At 36.6% G+C, this 21,599-nt stretch overlaps 1 protein-coding gene across 3 annotated transcripts; it reads left to right on the top strand.

Annotated features, from left to right (window-relative positions):
• The first annotated feature begins 518 nt into the window (after positions 1-518).
• LOC148310086 (ubiquitin-conjugating enzyme E2 J2) lies at positions 519-21,380 on the top strand. 3 transcript variants are annotated; one of them, XM_088259044.1, is made up of 6 exons: positions 519-829; positions 4,547-4,707; positions 17,725-17,888; positions 18,592-18,662; positions 19,435-19,632; positions 19,861-21,380. In XM_088259044.1, the coding sequence occupies exons 2-6, from the start codon at positions 4,586-4,588 to the stop codon at positions 19,864-19,866; spliced, it is 561 nt and encodes a 186-aa protein (XP_088115170.1). In that variant the 5' UTR covers positions 519-829; positions 4,547-4,585; the 3' UTR covers positions 19,867-21,380. The 3 variants fall into 3 exon arrangements, with proteins under 3 accessions (XP_088115170.1, XP_088115168.1, XP_088115169.1); XM_088259043.1 differs by having other exon boundaries at positions 690-829; positions 19,435-19,896; XM_088259042.1 differs by lacking the exons at positions 17,725-17,888; positions 18,592-18,662; positions 19,435-19,632; positions 19,861-21,380 and adding an exon at positions 9,540-11,599.
• Positions 21,381-21,599: the final 219 nt, after the last annotated feature.

The following is a 21,599-nucleotide window of genomic DNA, read 5'->3' as shown; positions in this document are numbered from 1 at the left end:
ATGCTTCATTGGGGAGCGTACAAAAGAAGAATAATAATAAAATAATAAAACCCTTACCACACCCCAATGGTGCAAAGGGCACTGCTCCATATAAACGCAGTGTTATCTCGATCGATTACACATGAAGAAAAGGTGATCAGCCTTTTACTTCAGGTACCAGTCCAGTGTAATATTGAATAAATATTAGATTGAAAAAATCACTTTTATTTATTAAACCCCCCTGGGAATCGAACCCGGGACCTCCAGAACGGTAGGCGAGCATGCTGACCATTACACTACGGAGGCGGACAAGAAGAAGAATAATAACAATTAATTTCCGTTAAAATTATTTTAGGTAGGTACCTGCTATACAATTGGCTGCTAGTTCAAACATTTGACAGCCATAAAAATTGAAGCATCGTTCGACGTTCACGACGATCTTCTCTCTTAAATCAGCAACTTCGGATCGTTGAATTCGTATCGAGAATGATAGTGCACGAACGCGATTCATATGGAATCAGAAGCAATGTCTTTGGTCTGTGGTAATGTGAATGTGACGTAAATGGTCCGAAAATTCGCGTTGTTGTACGGCTGTCATACGTGTTATTTGCATTTTAAAGTTGAATTTCATCGGTCTTGTATGATATTTAGCTAAAACTATCATTGGACTGATCGTAAATTCGGAATATCTGTAGTTTTATGTCCTTAAAACGTTAAAAAACACGCGAGTTCTGTTCGTTTGACGTTTCAGTAGAATTTGCGTCATATACTCGCAATAGTGCCGCCTTGCCGATGTAAAACTACATAATTAGTTAATTTTGAGGGAATAATAATCAGACGAGCGATTCCCGTAAGTAAAATGTAATTAATTATGTAATTATTCTCACATCTTGTAAGAAATATGTTTCGAGACGGTTCCAAATTGCGTTTGACATTAAACGTACTTATGACGGTAAATTTGACAGTAAAGAAACCGACGAAAGCCGATAAATACGTGGCGTGATCGGATTAATGATATTCTCGAATGTGAACATTAGAAAAACGGAAATTTTGTGTTTTTATTTGATTTTACTAGGATACGCCTAAGTATGGAAAAGTAAAATATGTTCGGAATGACGTGTTGAGGTCTTGCAGCTTCTCTGTGTATTGTATATACGACAAAACAGCAAATGTTTACTCAATTTAATAAATTTCATCTAATTTCAACATATATAGTTGAAAAAATGCAATGCAGTGAAACCTCTATCCATCGTTTCCCGGATGTGTCGTTTATTTCTTCTACCCCGAATCATTTCATACAAAAATAGATCGCATTGATCGTTTCTCTATCATTTTACAGCATTCATCGTTTGATGTACGCTACATATTTGATATATTTTGTGTGGTTTTTACATTTAAAAAAAAATGTTATCATAAATTGTATACATTTATTTAAATCACAATTTTAAACATATTTAAAAAAAATACTTTGCAAAGACCCACCAAGCCACCTTGTGTGTCTTGTCGGTGGAGTTCTTTTTTAATACATTTTTATTGTTTTTGACCATTTTAACCTAATATACACACGAAAAAGAGAGAAAAATTATGAATATATCGCTCACTCCTTTCAAGAACGTCATAAATCGAAATTCGTAAATTTTCAGTTGTGCATGTTTTCGGAATGCCCAGAAAGTATACTATATCCCAGCAAAAGAGGCATATTTTTAACATAATATTTACCCGCTACAGGGCAGAAAGTGTTGTTTTTGCATTTTGAATAAAGGGTATTGTTTAATTATTTTTTTAAATATACTAAATATTTTTCAAATGGAGAAAAAACCTTCAGGTTTTACCTAAAAAGATCTGTTGCACAGTAAAAAGTTCAGTAAGTGGCTTGACATTTATTTTTAATAAATTGTATTATATTTTTAAACTTTGAAAACATTCTCCTGAAAAATCAAGTATTTTGATTTATGACGTTCTTGAAAGGAGTGAGCGATATACATTTTACAATTTTCATAAAATTAACTCTGATCATTTACCCATTCCTTTATTTTGCCTTTGTTCCATATTTTATTTTGACCTCTAACCTCCGTCGGCAATAAATTAAAAATGTTGGGAATTATATATTTTATTGTTAATTCTTGGGACTATCAAACCTTCGTTGTGTGTAAATCGTGTATCATGGTTGTGTACTAAAAGATCTCGATATTCTTCTCAATTTTGTTAAATTTTATTATATACTCCAATCTGTGGGGCAAAAGCTATTGCAAGCTTATTTTCTTATGCGGGTACTGAACTCTTAATCCTGCATTCATTGTTTTCCCGCATTCATAGTTCATTTCAATAGGTCCCTTTAAAAACGATAGAAAGAGGTCTCACTGTATTATAGGTGTCCCACTTCATATGAAGCATCTGTTGTTCTTTTTAAATGTAAAAGGATGGAAAGTCTGAGCATCCCAAGTAACATAAGTGTGATAACTTAACATATGGGTGTTGCGGCTACTTGTGATTAGTATACTGAGGGTCGGGCGGCAGACTGCCAGAGTATAATTAGGGTCCTTTTCCATACTGTCGGTAGAGAGCGGGAGACGCTTGCGAGCGTTCTATTCGCTTACTTTAGGTAGAGCGCGAGAGACGCCTGCAAACATTGTACAGATGGGAATTGGGTGTTGCGGCTACTTGTGATTAGTATACTGAGGGTCGGGCGGCAGACTGCCAGAGTATAATTAGGGTCCTTTTCCATACTGTCGGTAGAGAGCGGGAGACGCTTGCGAGCGTTCTATTCGCTTACTTTAGGTAGAGCGCGAGAGACGCCTGCAAACATTGTACAGATGGGAATTGGGTGTTGCGGCTACTTGTGATTAGTATACTGAGGGTCGGGCGGCAGACTGCCAGAGTATAATTAGGGTCCTTTTCCATACTGTCGGTAGAGAGCGGGAGACGCTTGCGAGCGTTCTATTCGCTTACTTTAGGTAGAGCGCGAGAGACGCCTGCAAACATTGTACAGATGGGAATTGGGTGTTGCGGCTACTTGTGATTAGTATACTGAGGGTCGGGCGGCAGACTGCCAGAGTATAATTAGGGTCCTTTTCCATACTGTCGGTAGAGAGCGGGAGACGCTTGCGAGCGTTCTATTTGCTTACTTTAGGTAGAGCGCGAGAGACGCCTGCAAACATTGTACAGATGGGAATTGGGTGTTGCGGCTACTTGTGATTAGTATACTGAGGGTCGGGCGGCAGACTGCCAGAGTATAATTAGGGTCCTTTTCCATACTGTCGGTAGAGAGCGGGAGACGCTTGCGAGCATTCTATTTGCTTACTTTAGGTAGAGCGCGAGAGACGCCTGCAAACATTGTACAGATGGGAATTGGGTGTTGCGGCTACTTGTGATTAGTATACTGAGGGTCGGGCGGCAGACTTCCAGAGTATAATTAGGGTCCTTTTCCATACTGTCGGTAGAGAGCGGGAGACGCTTGCGAGCGTTCTATTTGCTTACTTTAGATAGAGCGCGAGAGACGCCTGCAAACATTGTACAGATGGGAGTTGGGTGTTGCGGCTACTTGTGATTAGTATACTGAGGGTCGGGCGGCAGACTGCCAGAGTATAATTAGGGTCCTTTTCCATACTGTCGGTAGAGAGCGGGAGACGCTTGCGAGCGTTCTATTTGCTTACTTTAGGTAGAGCGCGAGAGACGCCTGCAAACATTGTACAGATGGGAATTGGGTGTTGCGGCTACTTGTGATTAGTATACTGAGGGTCGGGCGGCAGACTGCCAGAGTATAATTAGGGTCCTTTTCCATACTGTCGGTAGAGAGCGGGAGACGCTTGCGAGCGTTCTATTTGCTTACTTTAGGTAGAGCGCGAGAGACGCCTGCAAACATTGTACAGATGGGAATTGGGTGTTGCGGCTACTTGTGATTAGTATACTGAGGGTCGGGCGGCAGACTGCCAGAGTATAATTAGGGTCCTTTTCCATACTGTCGGTAGAGAGCGGGAGACGCTTGCGAGCGTTCTATTTGCTTACTTTAGATAGAGCGCGAGAGACGCCTGCAAACATTGTACAGATGGGAATTGGGTGTTGCGGCTACTTGTGATTAGTATACTGAGGGTCGGGCGGCAGACTGCCAGAGTATAATTAGGGTCCTTTTCCATACTGTCGGTAGAGAGCGGGAGACGCTTGCGAGCGTTCTATTTGCTTACTTTAGATAGAGCGCGAGAGACGCCTGCAAACATTGTACAGATGGGAATTGGGTGTTGCGGCTACTTGTGATTAGTATACTGAGGGTCGGGTGGCAGACTGCCAGAGTATAATTAGGGCCGCAGTTAATTAACATATAAAGTAAATATGCTTTAAATCCTTGTACATAATACGCAAGGAGAATTTTCTAATGCAACTTGTATATAAAAAAATAATTAATTGCTGTAATGTGCATATTAGTCTTGTTGACCTTAATCCCATGTCCCAAAATGAGAAATAGAAATTACTCATCGGGAATATTATATGTATATATGACTTTTGTATGTAATATGTTTTGAAAGAAATAAATAAATACGTTTAAAATATAAATGATTTTGTTTTGTTCCAGAAAATCCAATTTTTAATGCTATAATTGGTCGAGTTAAAGATGTCCTCAAATAGAAATTCCGGAGCTACGAACAACCGGTTAAAACAGGACTATCTGAGGATAAAAGGGGACCCCATTCCATATGTAGTGGCCGAACCTGTTCCCTCCAATATTCTGGAATGGTAAATATATACATATCTTCAATTATCCCTCTGTTCACATATAGCTCACTCCTTTCAAGAATGTCATGAATCAAAAATTGGCAATTTTCAGTTGTGCATGTTTTCAGAATGCCCAGAAAATGTACTATATCCCAGCAAAAGCGGCATATTTTTAACTTAATATTTACCCGCTACAGGGCAAAAAATGTTGTGTTAGCATTTTGAAGAAAAGGTATTGTTTAATTATTTTTTTTAATGTATTAAATATTTTTCAAATTGAGAAAAAAACCTTCAGGTTTTACCTAAAAAGATGTGTTGCACAGTAAAAAGATCAATAAGTGGCTTGATATTTATTTTTAATACATTGTGTTATATTTTTAGGCTTTAATAACGTTCTCCTGAAAAATCAAGTTTTTTGATTTATGACGTTGTTGAAAGGAGTGAGCAATATCGCTCACTCCTTTCAACAACCTCAAATATCAAAAAACTTGATTTTCCAGATGTTTTTAAAGTTTAAAAATATAATAAAATGTATTATAAATAAATAATAAGCCACTTATTGAACTTTTTACTGTGCAACAGACCTTTTTAGGTAAAACCTGAATGTTTTTTCTCCATTTGAAAAATATTTAGTATATTTAAAAATAATATATTGAACAATACCTTTTCTTTGAAATTTTAAAACAACGCTTTCTGACCTCTAGCGGGTAAATATTAAGTTAAAAATATGCCGCTTTTGCTGGGATATAGTACATTTTCAATATAAAAAAAAACTTGATTTTTCAGGAAATCATTTTTAAAGTTAAAAAATATAATGAAATGTATTAAAAATAAATATCAAGCCACTTATTATACTTTTTTACTGTGCAACAGATCTTTTTAAGCAAAACCTGAATTTTTTTTCTCCATTTGAAAAATATTTAGAATATTTAAAAAAAATAATTAAACAATACCTTTTCTTCAAAATGCAAAAACAACACTTTCTGCCCTGTAGCGGGTAAAAGTATTAAGTTAAAAATATGCCGCTTTTGCTGGGATATAGTACATTTTCTGGGCATTCCGAAAACATGCACAACTGAAAATTTTCAATTTTTGATGTATGACATTGTTGGAAGGACCGTCAGTACATTTAATCTTCAAATTTGTTTGAAAATGCCATAACCATAGTAAGTTCAAGTTTTCTTGTCAATTTATCACATTTCTGATCTAGACACTTGATGAAAACGTGCATAATAGTTATATGCACCATATTTATTGGTAAAACACAGATTGTTATAATTTTATGAGATTTTTATTTTTATAACTCGATCGAATTAGAACGCGTTCGACGCTTCAAAAGTATGAGTCACACGTGATCATTTTGATTTTTCGGACTGATTTATATAGTGTGTTCTACCTTTTTATGCATTTTAAAGATTATTTCCATGTTTGTTCTCGTTTTACCAGGTGCAAAATATTGGCGCCTCATTGTTTGACAAACCATATCACCTCCCGTCCGGGCGGGGCTGCTTGTTTAATTTCAGGGATACATTTGATTTGTGTATTTGTATACATATTTAACTTTTTCCTTAATAATAATAATAAAACCCTTATCCGCACCCCAATGGTGCATAGGGCACTGTGTCATATAAACGCAGTGTTATCTTGATCGTTTACATATGAAGGAAAGGTGATCAGGCCTCCGCTTCAGGTACCAGTCCAGGGTAGTATTGAATAAATATTACAGTGCATAAATCACTTATATTTATTTCACTCTCCTTGGGAATCGAACCCGGGACCTCCAGAACGGTAGCCGAGCGTGCTGACCATTACACTACGGAGGCGGACAAAACACTGGTGATATGTATTTTTGTACATCATATGAAAATGTTGTTTGAAAACAGGAAAAATGTAAATATTCCCTAAAAGTTGCTTTTATTGACCATAGTTGAATTGTAACCATTTTGTAATGTTAGCTCTGAAAATGAGAAAAAAATACATCGCAAGAAGCCGCAATAGCTGGCGTAGCGACACGACCGCCACGTATGACGATCTGCGCACTACTGGCGCTGTAAACACGCAACGCACGGCATGCACACACACACACACTGAGAAGCGGTTGTGTGTTGGTGATTTTATCCCCGATTTTTTGATAAATTATATATTTCTGTCGCTGTTAATGTCCGCCTCCGTAGCGTAATGGTCAGCACGCTCGGCTACTGTACGGTCCCGGGTTCGATTCCCAGGGAGGGTCGAATAAATATAAGTGATTTTTTCACAGTAATATTTATTCAATATTACCCTGGACTGGTACCGGAAGCGGAGGGCTGATCACCTTTCCTTCATATGTTAACGATCAATAAGAACTGCGATCTAGATAACAGTGCCCTATGCACCATTGGGGTGCGGATAAGGGATGAGCGAGGAATGAACTGATTGTTGAAAATGTACTATTTATTTTCGGATATAGCAAAGACAAGCCGGTTACACATTTTTTTCAGCGATTTTCGTGGTTTTTTTTTAAGTGTAAAAATAGTTCGTTTATATGATGCAGTGCCCTATGCACCATTGCGGTGCGGATAAGGGTTTGAATGAATGAAAGTTAATGAATAACTTTATATTTTAATACTTTCATTTGATACATAATATGACGTTTTAGAAAGGAGTGAGCGATATGGCCATACAATTCTCGGTACTTAAGTAATAGTTTTCACATGTGCAGTAGTTATTTTGAATTTTAACTCATTTCCTTTGATATTTTAATCAAAAGGATAATATGGAAGTCTGGGCATTTACGGGGCTGACGACCTCATCTTTGATGAGATGTTAAAAATAATGTGAAAATAACTCCTGTAATTGGAGATAATCCAGATTTTGTGAACAAGTATTTGGACACACTCAAAATGTTGTAAATAAATTATCTGGTCAAATTATAAGCTTAATAATAAAAATGAAAATGGTATTTTCTGGCGTTTCTCATGTCGCTCACTCCTTTCAAGAACGTCATAAATCAAAAAACTTGATTTTTCAGGAGAACGTTTTTAAAGTTTAAAAATATAATATTATTTATCAAAAATAAATATCAAGCCACTTATTGAACTTTTTACTGTGCAACAGATCTTTTTAGGTAAAACCTGAAGGTTTTTTCTCCATTTGAAAAAATTTAAATATATTTAAAAAAAATCATTAAACAATACCTTTTCTTCAAAATGCAAAAACAACACTTTCTGCCCTGTAGCGGGTAAATATTAAGTTTAAAATATGCCTCTTTTGCTGGGATATAGTACATTTTCTGGACATTCCGAAAACATGCACAACTCAAAATTGATGATTTTTGATTTATGACGTTCTTGAAAGGAGTGAGCGATGTGTGTGATTATAATCCAGGATTCGGACCTCACATTCTAATATAAGAGTTTCTGCTTAGTAAAAAGCTTCTTTACATCTCACCAATAGATGTCTCTAGTGAAGTTCTAGTGATTCAAGAGCAAGGTTTCTAAATTGGTTCATATATATATATAGAACTTCCAAGAATTTGAGTAGTGTGGTTGTCAATAATGGGTAGAATTGGTGAATGTTACACGTGTGTAAAGTGATCACTTAAACTAGCCTATGACGGTCGTCAGCCCCGTAAATGCCCAGACTTCCATATTCTTCTTCATCTTTGATGAGATGTTAAAAATAATATCAAAAGGATAATTCTATCCTTACAGGGACATCCTTGGTCAAATTAATACAAGATAATGCATTACCAAACTTTTCTTGGCTGATTTGTAGACATCACACAAAAGTATCTTTGTAATATGAACTAACCAGGGACGGAGGTGTGGCTCAAACCACGGCTGATATGTGAATGTAAAATATTCTTATCCGCTAAGATATGGCGGCTGATGGGTTGCTGTCCTTTATTTTTCAACTTTTAATCATTTTTCAATCCATAGGGGCATTTTTTTCTTATTGCTTTAAAACATTTTGAGTGTGTCCAAATACTTGTTCACAAATCTGGATTACGTCCAATTTTAGGAGTTTTTTTTTCATATAATTTAATAACATCTCAACAAAGATGAAGAAGAATATGGAAGTCTGGGCATTTATGGGGCTTACAACCGTCGTATGTATCGTATATAGGGCTGATAACATTTCCTACGTGTATTTGTGTATTCAAGTCCGTCTCCGTAGCGTAATGGTCAACACGCTCGGCTACCATTCTGGAGGTCCGGGGTTCAATTTCCAGGGGGATCAATTAAATATAAGTGATTTTTACACTCTAATATTTATTGAATATTATCCTGGACTGGTACCCAAAGCGGAGGGCTGATCACCTTTCCTTCATGTGTTAACGATCAATATGACACTGCGATCTAGATGACAGTGCCCTATGCACCATTGGGGTGCGGATAAAGGCTTTTTTTAATTATAATTTTCTTTCAAATTAATGTAAACAGTTTATTTAAAAAAAAAATATTAAAAAAAATAGGTCGTTCTACTGATGTTTTACTGTAAGCTAGAATAAATAATAGATTTATATTATCCACTGACACTTCGTGATGGAATTGCATTTTTAATTTATTATTAGATTTATTTAATCTAATGATCAAGTGTTAACGATCAAGATGACAGTGCCCTATGCACCATCAGGTGCAGATGAGGGATGAGGGAGGAATGAACTGAATGTGTGATTTATTTTCGGATATAGCAAAGACAAGCCGATTACACATTTTTTTCAGTGAAATTTGTGTTTTTTAAGTGTAAAAATTGTTCATTTTTTGCGCCGACATCGTCAGACAGTGCCCAGTGTGTTTCGTTCGTACAGCAGTCGGGGAACGCAGAAGAGAACTGTTCGAGAAACTAAAGTGGTGTTGTTTACGTTTCAGCGGTTCCGAAACCCCGTCGCCCAAAAAAGCGCCTCCCAAACTAAGGCGATACAACAGCGCCACGAAAGAAAAAGTCGCAAAGGCCATAGAGTCCATAGACGCCGGGACGTACACCATCACACGGGCCGCTAAGTTTTATAATATCTCAAAGGGGACGCTGTTGAACAGGATTCACAGGAGGCACGAGAAGAAATTCGGGCGTCCCAAGATATTGACCGCAAAAGAGGAGACTTTGCTTGTGGATTATTTTACTACGCTTATCAACTGGGGTTTTACGTTTTCGCTGAGCGACGTACAGACTATGGCTGACAGCTACATGCGTTCGTTTGTCAATAAAGCTGTCTTTAGACGGAGAAGTAACATGTTCCGGGCCGATTGGGCACGGGCGTTCTTATCCCGGAATAATCTAATAGTATCCAAGCGTCAGAGTAAGAATTTATCAAGAAGTTTTGCGCTGAGAGAAGACGCGGAGTCATTTTTCGACTTTTTAAAGTCTTGTAAGAAAGACGGTTCGAATCCGGCGGTATCTGACGAACGTGTATTCTGCTACGAAGAGTTTCATCTGTCGGGGAACGTGAAATGTCACAAGGCGGTGACGAGAAGAAACTTGCGGTATTCTTCGCAAATTCCGGAATCTTCCGGGCAGAGCGTTTCACTCATAGTCTGCGGGTCGGCCGCCGGAAATTGGCTTCCGCTGCACGCGATACACAAATCTAGCAACGGGAAGTTCAGAGCGCCGCAAGATTCCGATAACGTTTGCTACGGGGTCAACAAAACAGGTTGGCTCAACGCGGATTCGTTTAGCGAATGGTTCAACCAAATCTTCGTTTCGAACGTCGAGAACGAAGGCAGAAAGGTGCTGTTGATCGGCAACAATCTCCCGCGGCAGTTTAATCGGGAGGTCGTTTCAACCGCCGTCGAAAACAACATCTCCTTTGTGAGCATTCCGCACAATCTTCACCCCTTCTGTCAGCCGTTTGGGCCGGAGTTCAACAGGACCCTGAACAAGTTTTGGCGGAAGTCCCTGGAGCGCTGGACGCAAAGGAATCCCGGAAGGAACTTTGTGAAGCGTGATGACTTTTCCGGACTGCTTGAGAACCTTTTCGAGACTTGCCTGCGGTCTGAGGACGGCATCGAGACCCTCCTGGACTGCTTCGAGGCAAGCGGAGTGAGTCCGTTTAACTCGGAGAAGGTGACCTCTCAAATCCCGGAGCAAGATGACGATGCAGAACTCACGTACAGAGATTTCGATGTGGATTTAAACGACGATGAAATCGTATTAGTCATTAAATACTAAAACATTCACTCTTACCACTCTGTAGACCAGACATTCTGGCCCGTATGATTCTAGTAGGCAGCTCCGTGGGCCACAATGTCTAGCCCGGCGCAGGTATAACTTTAATCGCTGATTTCTCTATCACCCGAGTATATTCTACCAAAATATATTTCAGATAAATACAGTTAATCTTAATTAACATGGTCATACGAATTGCCAGACAGTGTCCCAAAATTACGGAACCAAAATATTTATTTTAATGGTAGAAAAACGTCGCATTTTTTTGATCAGAGTAGCAGATCAGTTATGAGAAAAAATGGTCAGAGTGGAAAGGGTTAATAGTATTACACTGTATATGTGAATTCACCATCTGTAGTTAGTTTGAGAAAGCTTTTACTTGGCAGAGACCCTTATACATGCCAATTCATTTTACATGTAAATAAAACTGGTCTTTGTTTAGATAATCTATAAAAATTAGAAATAAATAAAGCAATCAATAAAGACTTACCCATAGTAAATAACCAACTAAATTCAACTTCGAATCCACTCTTAAAAAAATATTCCCATGTTGACTCTTTCGTCTTCTTTCTCTCTTTTAAAATTTTATTTTTATACAAATGTCAAATCGTAAACAATTTCATTTTAATGACCCGATGATGGAATGATTTTCCGAAACCGGTAGTCACTAATTAAAAGTGACATCACACAAAGTAAACAATGAATAATAAAGGGTGTTTTTTTTTACATTCTTCTTCATCTATGTTAAGTTTTCAAAAGAGAAAAATTTAATCATAAGATTCTTCACAATGTATTTTACATACTAGGAGATGCCTGAAAATATGTATAATATATATTTTTATTTTATAAAAAAAACCTAGAGTATACTTATCATGTGATTTTTTTTCTAGTCTTGTGTGTTTGTATTATTATTATTATATATTTTAATAAACAAATTATTTCATATATGAATTTCTCTAAATACAACATTGTAAAAGTAACTATGGTGTAATTTAAGTTTGTCTGCCTTTGTAGTGTAATGGTTAGCGTGTTTGTCTACCGTGTTGTAGGTCCCGGGTTCAATTTCCAGTTGTTCAAGTGACTTTTCACTCTAATATTTATATAATGTTATCCCAGACTGGTACTATGGTAGCGTAATACTGATCTTGCTTTCATATATTTAACGATCAACTCAGCGTTGCATCAATTCAATGCAGTGCTCTACGCACCATTGGCTGAATAGGGAATTAAGAAATATTAAGAAACTGTAATATTTATTATTTTTCTTCTAACCCTTATCAGCACCCAATGGTGCATAGGGCATTACACCCTGTTGACGCAATGTTCTCTTGATCACTAATTACATGAAGGCGAAATGTAAAAAAAAACTCACACCGCCGTAATATAGGATGTCTGAAATGCATATGTATATGTGTAAAATGCTGCAATATAAAGCTTGTGAAATGCACAAAAATGCACGCACAGCCGCAACATAAGGTTGCTGAAACACACAAAAGTGTGCACACAGCCGCAACATAAGGTTTATGAAACGCACAAATATGTACACTCCGTAAATAATGTATTAATAAATATTACAGCAAATATGAGAGTTATATATATATATATATTATTATATTTGTTATTAATTGATTCGGCAGTCACTTTGTGGTATAATCTATCCTTTTTTTAAAAACTTATGTTAACTTTGCAAATACCACTTTTTCTTAAAATCTAGTGTGACACGTGTTTCCATGCATTCCGCATCATTTTCAAACACCGTATCGCTCACTCCGTTCAACAACGTCGTATATCAAAAAACTTTATTTTTCAGAAGATCGTTTTTAGAGTTTAAGAATACAATAAAATGTATTAAAAATAATTTTGTCCGCCTCCGTAGTGTAATGGTCAGCACGCTCGGCTACCGTTCTGGAGGTCCCGGGTTTGATTCCCAAGGGGGGTAAAATAAATATAAGTGATTTTTTCACTGTAATATTTATTCAATATTACCATGGACTGGTACCTGAAGCGGAGGGCTGATCACCTTTCCTTCATGTGTAAACGATCAAGATAACACTGCGTTAATATGACACAGTGCCCTATGCACCATTGGGGTGCGGATAAGGGTTTAAAAAAAAAAAAATTAAAAATAAATATCAAGCCACTTATTGAACTTTATACTGTGCGTCAGATCTTTTTAGGCAAAACCTGAATGTTTTTTCTCCATTTGAAAAATATTTAGTAAATTTAAAAAAATAATTAAACAATACCTTTTCTTCAAAATGCAAAAACAACACTTTCTGCCTGGGTAAATATTAAGTTAAAAATATGCCGCTTTTGCTGGGATATTGTACATTTTCTGGGCTTTGCGAAAACATGCACAACTGAAAATTGTTGATTTTTTATTTATGTCATTGTTGAAAGGAGTGAGCGGTATGTGAAGCTGATTAAAAAATAATAATTATAATTAAATTAAATTAAAATAAGAAACAGCTCTTACCACCTCTTCTACCTTCAATGTCCCAAAAACACAACTCTAAAATTTGGAAATAGCTTCACATACAGTGAAAATGATGCGGAACGCATGGAAACACGTGTCACAATAGATTTTAAGAAATGGTGGTACTTACTAAGTAAAACATAAATTAAAAATATATATCGCAGTCATACAGGAGAAAGTGACCAAGGCATTTTTTACAAAAACGTGATCATTGACTATTTGATATCTTACTAGCTTAACCGTTTGATTGCCGATCGTCGATTTTCGTCGATTCGTGTTTTAACGAAGATTGCCGATCGTCGATTTCCGTCGATTGCGTCAGTCGTGCTCTGATTCGCGCGTACGTAGGGTGTGGTGCTGCGGCGTTGGTAAATATTATTCTAATATTATCTTAATAGTTGTAAGATCGTAGTAAACCGTTTAAATTTCAGATTCATTTATTATTTTTTTTATTTTAGTTAATTTAAAAAACATAATGTCGAGCGCGTCCTCTGAAATGTCTGATAGCGGGAGCGACGATTTCCACTCCTCTAATTCAAGTTCGAGTAAGAGTAGCTCTGGTGAGAGTGATGTCATATCCGTGTTTCCCAACCGCAGGATGCGAATTTCCAGTAATTCTTCTGATCGTGACCAAGAAATGGAGAGTAACACCAGAAATTACTCATTTACAAATGTACCTCCCGGAACCAATTTTTCTACCGAAAATTCTCATTTTTTCGAAACGCCTGGACTTCGGGATCCTCCTCCGCGTGATTCCAAACCTATATCATATTTTGATTTATTTTTTAATGTCATTCTGTTAACAACGATAAAAAATGAAACCAACAAATATGCCCAACAATTTCTTGAAAACTCTTCTGACACTTTACGAAACAAATCACGTGCAAAGGCTTGGAAACCGGTGTCTGTATTGGAATTGAAGGCTTTCATAGCGGTCATACTTGAAATGGGTATTACACGACGACCGTCAATTGTTTCCTACTGGAGTACAGATTCGAGGGGCATACCATGGTTCAAACAAATGTTCTCAAGAAACCGATTTCAGATAATTTTGAATTTTTTTCATCTAATTGATAATTCCACCTTGGCTCCATCCAATCATCCAGACTACGACCCCTGTGCAAAATTCAATATGATAGTTGTCCATGCCAATGAAGTTTTCCGACGCCATTATATCCCTAATCGCCAGCTCTCTATTGATGAGTCATTGGTAGGGACTCATTGCCACTCAAAAATCAAACAATATCTCCCCAACAAAAAACACCACAGATGGGGAATAAAGTTTTGGATGTTATGCGACTCCTAAACCCATTATTGCTTGGCATTTTTTTGTTACCGAGGAGCAAAATTAGAGCAAGACAAGGATGATACAAAAAAATTTGGCCTTGGCCATGTTGTAGTAATGAATCTGTTAAAAATTGGTAACTACCTGGACAAAGGTTATCATATTTTTGTTGACAATTTTTTTACAAGCATTCAACTGGCTAAGACTTTATTGGAAAGAATTACGTATATTACAGGAACCATCCGTCGAAACAGGAAATATATACCACGTGAGGCACAAGTGTCTCAAGTTGGAAAACCTAATTATTATAAAAGTGACGACATTCTTCTCTGTTCATATCGAGATAAAAAAACCAAAAAACACCCGGTCATCCTAATTTCTACAAATAGTAATACGAGTGGCGTCACAGTGAAAAAATATAGGGGTTCATACGAAACGCAAACAGAAAAACCACAGATGATTCATGAGTACAATAAATACATGGGCGGAATAGATGAGTCTGATAAAATGTTGTATGTATATTTAGATGAAAGAAGAACATTGAAATATTGGAAAAAGGTAACATTTAACATTTTTGGAAGAATGGTTTTAAACGCATATATAATATATTCAATCAATAATGAAGGCAAAAAAAATTCAAGACACGAGTTCACATCAAAAATAATTGAATCGATTGAAAGGGAATGGTTACCTACAAAAAAAAAGCTGAAATTTCTTCAACAATTTCATTCCATAAATCCAAACTGCAGAAGCTTCCAGGAAAGAATTTACGTCGCTGTGTGGTCTGTAGTAATAAAGATGGTGCTGGGCTGCGTAGATCAACGACTATTTGTGCTTATTGTAAGAAGGGTGTCCACACGGCGTGTGCAGGAAAGCACAGTTGTTGATTTTCTTTTGTTTTTCATTTTTGTCTTTCTTTTTTTCTAAATAAAATACTGTATTCATTTATACAAGCGTTTTATTTCAAATATTTCGACATTCTTTAATAAAACACCGAAAAAATCATCAAAATTCATGAAAATTCAAAGAATTTATGGGGTTTTAAAAAAATATATAGTTTCATAAAAAATGATGTTTTTTTGGTGGCATTTTACAAGAAACTGTATGCATTTTTTGGCACTCAAACGGTTAATTAATTAACCTTTTAACCGCATCAACTTTGTTCCTGAGAGACGCCTGTACGCGGCGGTATTTAACCGTTTTTAAAATGATTACTTTTATCATGTATTTAGTTAAGAAACGATTTATTTTCCTAAACAAAAACGTTCAATGGGATTCATTGTGCCTTTTTGGTACTCTATAATACACTCGTGTCACATTATTCTTGAAATATATCGTAATATAAACAAATAAGATCGTAACATAAATAAATCAAAGCACGCATCGTGTGTCACTCTTACCCACTGGCGATGCGTAGCGTCGAGAGTGAGACAGATATAGGGCATGATTATGGCGCGGACTAATTACCGACCGCAAGAAAAATCAGGGATCTGTTATTTTATTTATCCTTGTGATGTTACAAATTATTAGTCAGATATTCAACAGATGTCATGAGGCCAAGGATTGACATACTATTTTATCCAAAGTTCCACACCATGAAAAAATCCCTCCAAGTTGAACTGAGGTTCGAAACTTGGAGCAATGTAAAAACACATACGGTTATGTCAGCCGCGTATGGGGCATGTTTTATTAAAACACATACGGTTATGCGAGCCGCGTGGATCCGGTTAATATGTTCAAATTATGTCCATCCCTTTGCCACCAAAATTCTATATTAATTAATTAAATAAAGAGAAATATTTGTGTTTTTATTATTTACACAAATATTCCAATTTCATACTATTTCTGTGAGCCTAAGCGGCTCACTATTAAAAATAGGTATCAAATTGTGGTAGAGTGGGTTCGAACCGAGAAACTCTGACTTAAAAGTCCGTGACGCTAACCACGGGACAACAACCCGACGGTATTTATTTATTTATTGTATTTAAAGTTGGGTTTCTCAACATTTCATGTAAGCTCCATGTGCGTAAAATACCTATTCACACCATTGTTAATTGATTGGAGACCTTCAACGGAGTCATCAATCATAACAGCATCATTTGCATACTCTAGGTGGCAGAGCTTCCGGGGGGGGGGAGATGGTTATACCTCGGTCATATGATAACGACTTTCAAATAACTTTTTAGTTTTTAACCGGTTAACTGCCAAGAGCGTCTTAAGACGCATAATTTTCTGTGAACGGAGCGCCGCTCATACAAAAGTTACGTCTCAAGACGCGCCGTTTTAAATGGGCTTTTACTAAAGAAAATCAGTTATTTTAAATGTACAAATATATTGAACGCATAGTGACATCTATTGAGAATATCTTTGCATACTTAGAATTGAAACATAAACGCATAATTTTCTGTGATCGGAGCGCCGCTCATACAAAAATTACGTCTCAAGAAGCGCCGTTTTAAATGGGCTTTTAGTAAAGAAAATCAATTATTTAAAATGTACAAATATACTGAATGCATAGTGACATCTATTGAGAATATCTTTGCATACTTAGAATTGAAACAGAATTTGTTTTTACCACTTTAAACGTAAATTAAAGAAAGCTTTGTCGTCGGAACAACTAAGGCGCTCAGGGTTGTCCAATAATCCCCGAGTTGCCGTCACTGTCGAATCTGATGACAGTGATTAAAGTGTCGATTCTGATGATTTTTAATTTTTTAAAATCAAAGTTTGTGTGTGTGTGTATACTTTTCATATTAAACTAACATAAAAATTACTTTTGACATATAATTTAGTTTTCATATTTTCTATGACAAATTTTGTGACAACCCTGCACCATGAACATTTTATTTTATGATTACGGATGAATGACTGCACGACTGGCCCGCTGTACATTTATTTGGTATGTTTTATAAATAAACGTTCAATAACGATATGTTTAAAAGATTTTATTTTTGTGGTAAAATTCGCGGCGTGCTGGGTACCGCCGTACATGTACCTGCCGGCAGTTAACCGGTTAATAAAATAAAAAATAAAAATAATAATTATGAATTTTGGAAGTTGCATATATGCTTGGACCGACGCCTCTCACGGCGCCATCTGTGTTTGACCGCAGCGGCTTGTGTTGTTACAGGCACTACGTGGTGAAAGGCCCGGAGCACAGCCCGTACGAGGGGGGCTTCTACCACGGCAAGCTGGTGTTCCCGCGGGACTTCCCCTTCCGGCCGCCCTCCATCTACATGATCACGCCCAACGGCCGCTTCAAGCCCAACACGCGCCTCTGCCTCAGCATGTCCGGTGAGTGGTGGGCGGGGGATTAGTGCGGGGGTGCGGGTGCCGCCACCTGCTGCCTATATAGGCTTATTTTATTGTGGGAAAAATACAAATATAATTTTTTTGACAATTCTCTCACTCCTTTCAAGAACGTCATGAATCAAAAAACTTGATTTTTCAGGAGAACGTTTTTGAAGTTTAAAAATATAATACAATGTATTGTATTTTTGATATTTGTGATTATTTTTGATATGTAAGTGACTTGATATTTAAAAATAAATATCAAGTCACTTACTGAACTTTTTACCGTGCAACAGATCTTTTTAGCTAAAACCTGAGGGTTTTTTCTCCATTTGAAAAATATTTAGTATGTTTACAAAAATAATTAAACAATACCTTTTCTTCAAAATGTAAAAACAAACACTTTCTGCCCTGTAGCGGGTAAATATTCAGTTAAAAATATGCCGCTTTTGCGGGGATATAGTACATTTTCTGGGCGTTCCGAAAACATGCACAACTGATAATTTACAATTTTTGATTTATGACGTTCTTGAAAGGAGTGAGCGATATGACTGAAGAAGTGAGATTAATAAATTATTGTTTCCATTAGCGCGTTTCCGTCTTCCTCATCACCAGTGTTCCAGTACCGTTAGTAGTAACAGCGTCAGTCTACGTATTAATTGAACAAGCCTAGTATTTCTATTCTGTGCTCTTGTGCTTTTTTCAGATTTCCACCCAGACACGTGGAACCCGGCGTGGTCTGTCTCTACCATACTAACTGGACTCTTGAGCTTCATGGTAAGCTGCTTTTGAAATACTAAAGTATTTATTCATTCTTGCTTACAGTAAAACATGAATAGAACGTACCCATATTTAAAAATAAAAAAATTACATAAGCTGGTTACATTTAAAAGAAAATATAAAAAAACCCTTATCCGCACCCCAATGGTGCATAGGGCACTGCTTCATATAAACGCAGTGTTATCTTGATCGTTTTACGCATGAAGGAAAGGTGATCAGCACTCCGCTTCAGGTACCAGTCCAGGGTAATATTGAATAAATATTATAGTGAAAAAATCACTTATATTTATTTGACCCGGAACCTCCAGTACGGTAGCCGAGCGTGCTGACTATTACACTACGGAGGGGGACAGAAAATTGGATATTGATCTGTTCCATGGGTCTGGAGGAGTTTTCCAAAGCGGGATTCTTATATACCATTAGAAATAGTTCTTGAATGTGTATTTACTTGACCTCCCCCCTGGGAATCGAACCCGGGACCTCCAGAACGGTAGCCGAGCGTGCTGACCATTACACTACGGAGGCGGACAATGAATTAGTCATGGATTAGTTTGTTTTAAAGTGGTATTACACAAAGTGAACAATGAATGATAAGTAGAGTGTTAAAAAAATTTTTTTTTATGTATCGAATATCAAATCAAACACAGAATTTTTGAGTCTACTAAGTTTGAAAAAATCTGTGTTTGATTTAAAAATTAATACATAAATTAAAATGGAGTTCTACGAATTAAACGCCAAATCAATAAATATGTTTTAATGTTGTTTTCAGTTGGAAAAAACACCTACAATGGGATCATTGGAATCTTCGGATAGCGTGAAGAAAATCCTGGCAAACGACTCGCTGGAATTCAACCTCAAAAACGAGCTGTTCTGCGAGCTGTTCCCCGACATGGAATCTGAGATCCAAACGCAGTTAAAGCGACGCAACGAGGCGCTGCAGAGCGAAGCCGAGTCCAGAAACAACAACGTAAGCACTTCCAGCGACGACACGTTGAGAATGCAGCAGTCGCAGCTGCAGAACGCGATGAAGAACATGTCTGTTCTGCTGTGCGTCGCTGTCTTCGCTTTCGTTGTCAATCACGTGCTCAAATCCCTCTAGCAGACCCCCGCGACGGAGACCGCGGGTTAACATAACATAAACAGCTGTGATTCAATGGGTTAATTCTTGTAATGTAATGTGTCTGTACATTTTTAGGAGTGAAAAATTGGACCTTAATTCGGTTGTCTCGATTCGGACTTTGGTGAGCCACGTCATCGCCAGCGCCTTCTAGACAATCTCTGGAAACATTCATCGTGATTTAAAAAAAAATATAATCAAAATATACCTATCGTAGTCATACAGGAGAAAGTGACCAAGTGCATTTTTTTACAAAAACGTGGTCATTGACTATTTGATATCTTACTAACTTAATATTGCCCTGAAAAAATCCCAAAGGATTTTAAACTTGGAAGTATAATATATTGACTTGGTAAAAATGCCTAACTGCATTGATGTTTATTTTCTTGCCAAGCAAAAGTGACTTAAATGGCCCTCCTGAACATTTTACGTTATGTTAGTTAGTCACTTTCTCCTGTACGACTACGATATACATATAACACATTTTTTATCATTCAAAAATTATATTCTTGAATTTTTTTTTTGAAATCATTGATCATGTCTTTTTTTAACATTCTTTAAATATACAGTAAACTCACCTATTATGGTAAGACAGGTACCGCGTTATCGGAGTAAACATTATGTGAGGTAAATGGTTTTAGCTTGTATTTTTAACCGGATCCACGCAGCTCGCATAACCGTATGTGTTTTCACAAAACATTCCCCGTACGCGGCTGACATAACCGTATGTGTTTTTACTTTGCCCCAAGTTTCAAACTTCAGTTCAACTTGGAGGGATTTTTTCATTGTGTGGAACTTTCAATAAAATAATACGTCAATCCTTGGCCTTATGACATCTGTTGAAATATCTGACTAATAATTGGTAACATCACAAGGATAAATAAAAGAACAGATCCCTCATTTTTCTTGCGGTCGGTAATTAGTCCGCGCCATAATCATGCCCTATATCTGTCTCACTCTCGACGCTACGCATGGCCAGTGGGTAAGAGTGACACACGATGCGTGCTTTGATTTATTTATGTTACGATCTTATTTGTTTATATTACGTCAAATTTCAAGAATAATGTGACACGAGTGTATTATACAGTACCAAAAAGGCACAATGAATCCCATTGAACGTTTTTGTTTAGGAAAATAAATCGTTTCTTAACTAAATACATGATAAAAGTAATCATTTAAAAAACGGCGAAATACCGCCGCGCAGGGGCGTCTCTCAGGAACAAAGTGAATGCGGTTAAAAAGTTAATTTAATAATGACTTATTTCAGTCGTTTTTGCTATTTAAAATGTAAAAATACTATTTAAAGCCCTAAAATGTTCCCTCCGATAGCGCAGTACCTTTCTCTATGTTGCTGTACATAAAAGTACTCAAAATTTTCAAGTCATACAATTTATTTTTTTGTATTTTCTTATAGATCATGATTTTTTTATATAAATAATTTTTATGTATAAACATAAAAATTTTGTTTATTTTCTATCATTCAAAAATTAAGTCATTGAAATTGTTTTCTTGTATTATTTTTGGAAATCAAATTTTTTTATATAAAATTTTTTTGTTACCTTAAATTTATTGATACATGATTTTCTATATAATTGGGTCGCCTACTTTCAAAATCCGCCAAATCCATGTAAGTCAATTTTACAAAAAATGCAAAATTCTCCGGGTAACATTTATATTTCAAAGATTTGTCTACCTTAAGATAAAATATTATGAAATAGAGAATTTTAAATTTTTTGCAATATTAAAAAATATATATATATAATATATAAAACCCTTATCCGCACCCCAATGGTGCACAGGGCACTGCATCATATAAA

This window comes from Brachycentrus maculatus, unplaced genomic scaffold, assembly GCF_059751285.1.
Source record: "Brachycentrus maculatus isolate JH-2025_06_01 unplaced genomic scaffold, ASM5975128v1 h1tg000108l, whole genome shotgun sequence".
NCBI lineage: Eukaryota > Metazoa > Arthropoda > Insecta > Trichoptera > Brachycentridae > Brachycentrus > Brachycentrus maculatus.
Note: the sequence above shows the minus strand (reverse complement) of the source record. Positions and strands in the feature narration are given on the sequence as shown.